This window comes from Varanus komodoensis, unplaced genomic scaffold (genome assembly GCF_004798865.1).
Source record: "Varanus komodoensis strain SLA01 unplaced genomic scaffold, ASM479886v1 scaffold1, whole genome shotgun sequence".
Classification (NCBI taxonomy): domain Eukaryota; kingdom Metazoa; phylum Chordata; class Lepidosauria; order Squamata; family Varanidae; genus Varanus; species Varanus komodoensis.
Genome location: NW_025335268.1, coordinates 39,802,385 through 39,808,384, shown reverse-complemented (window position 1 = coordinate 39,808,384; position 6,000 = coordinate 39,802,385). Strand labels below are relative to the sequence as shown.

Sequence of the window (6,000 nt, the reverse complement as noted above, 5' to 3'; positions counted from 1 at the left end):
AACACCAGTGCACTGCTCTTAGTGAGCAAGCAATCAGATTTCCTATTCGGCTCCCTGATCCTGAAACGTGAGTGATCCTGTGACAAAATGTGCTTCTGTTGAAAAGGCCCGACCAATGTTTTTCAAGCATCACGGTGGACACACAGACAAAAGTTTGAGCCCAAGTTTTCTGGGCTTGCTTCTTTGGCACAGGCGGATGGGAGTGCTTTAGGCAAGCTTTAGTAGTAGGATTCCTGGGAGGGGGCGGAGGGACTAAGGTGGGCATTCTTGAAATCCTTGCCGGAGGCTGGGCTGGCTTAAACATTAACTCCGTTGAGAGGGGATAGCTTCAAGAGAGTATCTTTGTAGTGCGAGTGGAGACTTGGGCCAGGCAGAAGCTTCAGCGAGGCTGCTGTCTTTCAACAGGAGGTTTGTTCGCCTGTGCTGGGGCTCATTGCCATGCAAAGGGGCTGACATCAGAGCACCTTTTGTTGCTTAAATGCTTTCTCTGGAGACAGAGAGCGCAGTCATGTGGAGTTGGGAGAGTCCACTTGGAAAACAGGGGGAAACAAAGAATTCAAGCGTCGTCTACAAGTTCAAAACCGACCCCGGGCCGGCACGGATTTCGGAGCGGAAGGCTCACTGACCGTTTTGGTGCATGCCCTTTGCCTGTCTTGGAAGGGGCTTCGCCCCACACCCCGAAGAAGCGGCCCAGACTTCTCCGATCACCCCCGCAGGAGGAGAGCTTGGTTCCGCCCCGCTTTGCTTTGCCATCCTGTTGCTCGCCGCGGCAAGCAGGCAAAGTTTGTGCGGGGCATGGCAGTTCCTGGATGCGCTGAGCATTGCTGAAGCCGGGAAGAGGTCTTGCAGGCGGAAGGGCAGCGCCCCCTTCCCCTCCGGTGGGGGGGCGGTTCGGGCAGGCGAACTCGGGAGCAGCAGGACGGCCAAGCGAGCTGGCATGGTGGGGCGGCTGGCGAAGGGACCGGCTTGCGAGGGCTGAGGCGCCGCCGGGCTGCGTGAGGACGTGAGGCTGCGGGACGCCGTCGGCCCGAGGCTCGGTCCAGGGGCAGCCCCGCTTGCTGCTCGAGGCGACTATGGAGGAGGAGGAGGAGGGCCGCCCCGCGGGCGCGGAGCCGCAGGGGGACAGGGACAGCGACGGCACCCTGCCCGAGAGTTTCTCCAGGCTCTGGACGGACGTCATGGGCATACTGGTGAGTGGCTGCGGTGATGGGCGAAACGGGGCGAGGACCAGGGAAGGTGCCGGGCGCGCTCTCACGGCTGCGAGGCTTTGGCAGCATGGAAGAGCCCCGGCGTCGTTCTGGCCGGCTTTCCTCAAAAGTGTCCGCTTGGGTGAAAACTTAGCAAGGATTCCTAAAAAGTGCTGCCAGGGCGTCGGTTACTTGCCGAGGGGGTGCAGCTGAGTGTACTTGTCAAACCCCGCGTCGGGCGCGACCTAAATTGCCCCTCTTTGGAGTGGCACCTGTTGTGTGAAAGTTTATCTGATAAAATGCACGTTGCGGATTTGTGTTGTGGGGAGGGGGTCACTTTCCTTTCGAGCCAATAAATGGTGTGGAAAATGATTAGGAATATGTCGGAGTATCCTTGGAAATTTAAATAGAACAGTCAAGGTATAACTTCTAGCAGACTTTTGTGTAAGTATAGTGTTTTAAATACTGTGTGACTGAATCCCATTCCGGAGCTGATGGGTAAATATGTTTCCCTTTCATATGCATCGTAAAAACAGTTGAGGTAAGGCTGTGACTTGTTAAACTTGTGAGCTGAATTTCAACTGTGTGCCAGTGTTTGTTTTGTTTTTGTTTTTTGATGCTGTCTTTACAGAGAACTGTAGAGTGATTTTATCAGGTTTTCATAAGGCAGTAGATTATGGAGTATGCTGGGAATTGAATATTTCTAGTACTCCTTTCATGTTGTGCTGATCTCTTCCTCCCTCCCCTGAGGTTCAATAATTCAATAGCTATGGTGGATCAAAAATATTCAGCTACACCATACATGCCCTAAATTTAATTAGTTCAACCACTGTAACCACACCAGTTGCATTGCAGGAGTAGAACTGACTAATGGAATGCTTAACTCTTTCAGGCATTTTTAACTCTTCATTGGCAGGAAGAGAATAAGAGTAAAATTGCTCTGATCCAAACACATAATTATATTTTTATTATTAACTATAATCAGACTTTTAGAATGTGCTGTGCACTGTTATGATAGTATTTAGCTTGTTGACACTCTACATCTAATTGTCTGTATATTTTGAAAGGGTAAACCTAAGCTGCTGAGATTTTTCTATAAAAGTAGAAGATGGAATGTAAGTCTTGGTAAAAACAAAACAAAAAAACAAACCCCCCCCCCGTTATTATTGTGGTTTTATATAAATTTCAACTTAAGGTTATCACTTACTGCACTTGAGAAAACTTGGAACTAATATTTTTAGGAATCAAGGGTAGAAAAAAAACCAGTAAGATTTTATCTATTAAAATAAAAGGACATATTTTTTAAAATGAAGCCATCATCTAATTTGCCTGTGTAATATCGAGTGCTGTATAGGAATGCTTACCGCTACTTAGATATGATAAAAAGGGAGAAGGAAGTTAGGGTAGATTAGATGAAAGTTGACCAAACAATGGCATTAAACAGTTCTTTTTGGTTTCAGAAAATAGTAAAAAATGCATACAGTCTTACATTCCATCTTACAAAATAACCACCAGAGTGGGATCCCTTTTACTTTCCACTCTTTTATGCCCAGTATCAATCTGTGCTACCCTTCCTTCCTTTTTCACCCATCCCCCCAGAAAGAAGAGCTAGATGAAGGGAATGGGGGGGGGGGAATAAAATCAGGGTAGTGGTGGAGAGAAACAAAGGATACTTGGATGCCAGGCAGTGTTGGTAGAGAGATATGTGGGCAAGGAGCAGTCAAGCAGTTCTTGATTCCTCAGAATGTACATGCTTGAAACATTCATATGTTGAACTAAGAAACCATGCTAGGATTCACTTACTCTTTTTCTGTTATTTTTAATGGATGCAGTGCTTCAATTAAATGCACTATGAGCTTACATGGAATACATTTTCCGGCACGTAGCAAAATTGTGTTGAATGTACTGTGGCCAGTGTGCAGGGTGAGTTAAAGAGAGTGAGACAAACTGATTTAAACTGGGTGTCTAGAGAAGGTTAATGTAGCAAGGAAAATGCTGGCCTTAGTCCTGCCAGTTTCATAGCACAGATGCTAGGGCAAAATTACTAGCTGTGGCTGGTAATTCAATGTGAAAATTCAGTGGTGTGGATGGCTACAGCATTATAATGATGGGATAACTTTGCAGTGCTTTCAAAACTTGAGAAACAAATGGATGGAGAAGTCTTTATGCCTACATCTGTAAGAGCATCTAGAGTGGCAAAATAAATGTTGGGAAAGTGCTGTTCTTCCCTTTCAGCAGGTAGTATCAGTTAGAGGAACTTTAAATTTGATGGACATTTACAGCTAAAAGGCCAGAAGTAAATGGGAACTTTGCAAATGATAAGGAAACAATAATTAAGGAAATCCTGTTTTTCAGGCATATTTTTAATATTACACTCTTTAAAATCTTAGGATAGCAGGGGCTGTTTATGGAGTTAAACTAGATTATAATACTGAGAGTGGGCAGCTAAGAATATGGCCTATAAATTCAAAAAAGTTACTTGTTTGGTATAATCACCAGCATGTTGATATTTGCTTGCATTCTTGAGTGAGGTACAAGGGTTTATCTGTTTTTATTCTTTAATATTAAATAAAAGCTTTTCAAGGTGAAAACTGTATGCACACCAATCAGACATTATTTAATTGAAATATATATGTTCCTCACCTTATCCAATTTGGAATTGGATTAATTTAGAGGGTGTTTTCAGTAACCCTAAACTAATCAATTTTAAAGATAACTTTATTTTAAATTGCCCCTTCCAGTATTGGCTCTTTATTTATTTGTACTATTTCTCTACTGCCAAGTATTAAAAAACTGCCTAAGCAATTTCCATATAAAATAAAATTCACAATTGCAAATTGATTTAAAATACAATTTTAAATGCAGTTTAATAATAATAAGCATTAAAGGAGCATGGGGCAGCATAGTTAATTTGATTACAAGTCAGGAAAAGCCTAGATGAACAGGTGTGCTTTCAGGATGCATTTGATGCCATATTTTCTGCTTTCCAAATTGCACAAGGGAATTTTGTTCATATAGTGGCTTCTAAGAATGCCTGTCATTGGATAATGAACCACTCTGGCTCATCCTCTTCTCTTTACAAATTAGCTGATAGACTCATAGGTGGTATGGTTTCCCAGCTTAATTATGTCCTCAAGACTTAGGTCATACAGCTACAAGCACTGTCCTGTTCTCTTGGATCCCGTGGTAATTTCCCATAATCAACAGCTACCACTATGAATATTGTAGCAATGCTACTCTTGCCCTACTAGTAATAATGATGTTAAGAACCTTTGCCAACCGTCATCTCAGTGCGTAGTTCAGAAAAGGCAAGGATGTAGCTTTAAACCTAGGATCAGCCAGTCCATGTTGCAAAAGTGCCTGTTTCCACTTCAGCCTTCCCCAATCTATTGCGCTACAGATATTCAGTAATAAGAACATTAATGACCATTGGCCATGACTGAGGCTGATGGGAGCTGAAGTACAAAATATTTGAAGGGCATAATTTGGAGGCAGATTAATCTAACTTAATGGATCTGGTTGAGTCAGCCTGTGGAACATGAAATTTAAACCCAAAGGTAACACCACTATCTAGAATTTGGCATCAAGTATTTCTTCAAAGTTAAATGTAAGCCACTTTTACTTTTAGTGTGTTCTGGGCATAATTATTGGAACTCTCAGTAAATAACTTTATTTCAACCAGCAAATATTGCAAATATTGGAAGCAAGCTTTTGGTCATGTTATTCAACTGAATGGATTTTTGAAACAACCCCTTACTCAAGATGTTTCTTTACTCCTTTGGTGTTCAAAAAATGTGGAGCAGATACATTATCAGATCTTAGTCTCTGTAGTGTGATTCCTTGATTTATAGAAGGCATATGTGAGTTTCTGTACTGTATAGAGGTTTACAAGTAAATAACAATATGAAGGATCGAACAAGAAAGATTATCTTTGTAAATGTTACAGCAAATCTAAGACACAATAGTATGTTCAGCTATTTCAGAGTTCCTGCAAGGCAGAGAAGTGCAAAAATGAAGTATTGGTCATTTATATTAGGCATTTAATATCTGCTTCACCATGTAAATAGAAGTTTCTGATTTTAGAGCTGGAAACTGAATTTTAATAATCAGATTCCCAGAGTCACAACTTCCCTAAAGTTATCTCTACAGGAAGCCAGTGCAAATTAAGAGAAAGGATTAGAAGTGAGTGTTTCGGAAATCATCTTTATGGAAAGGAAATGTGCTATGTACATACTTCCTAAATGACCAATAACCTCATGATCTGACTCCTATTTGAATAGTTTTTTTTTACTACCCTGAAGTATGTTTCATAACATCTCATTACACAGATATATCATGCAAATGTCCACCAGTTTCATTGAAGAACAGTTTAATTTTTCAGCAATGTGGTGTTTGGCCTGTGTAGCCATGTGCTGCACATTTTTTTGATCTTGATTTCGTCCTACTAGAATGGGTCACTGATGAATAGATCAGATTAATCCAGAATTCATCCTGTCATCTCTGCCTTTCAGTGATATTTTTTACTATGGGATAATAATGGGAATAATTATTGGAGATTCTGATTTATTGTTTAGGAATAAGTGAATGCAACTTGCATAAAAGTTGTACCTCTCAGAGAGCTTCAGCTGTAGGGCTGAGAGGCGAGGAGAGATAATAAAGGTATACTTAGAAGATCCTTCTTACCCTAACTCCAACCCTAGCCCTAACTTCTTACCATGATTTGGAAACACAGTAGAAAAGAAGGTCTATATTTGGATTTGCTGAATTGGAAATGACTTGCCCTTCCTGATTAATCTGAAGAAATATTAGATGA

At 41.8% G+C, this 6,000-nt stretch overlaps 1 protein-coding gene across 3 annotated transcripts in view; it reads left to right on the top strand.

Annotated features, from left to right (window-relative positions):
* Window positions 1-753: 753 nt before the first annotated feature.
* The window catches only part of SASH1 (SAM and SH3 domain containing 1), a 160,595-nt gene continuing 155,348 nt past the window's right edge, over window positions 754-6,000 (top strand). For 2 of the 3 annotated variants that reach the window (XM_044423043.1, XM_044423033.1), the window contains exon 1: window positions 754-1,190. In XM_044423043.1, the coding sequence (XP_044278978.1) occupies window positions 1,074-1,190 (117 nt within the window). In that variant the 5' untranslated portion in view covers window positions 754-1,073. The remainder of the gene's footprint in view (window positions 1,191-6,000) is intronic. The other variant, XM_044423051.1, reaches the window with a different exon arrangement.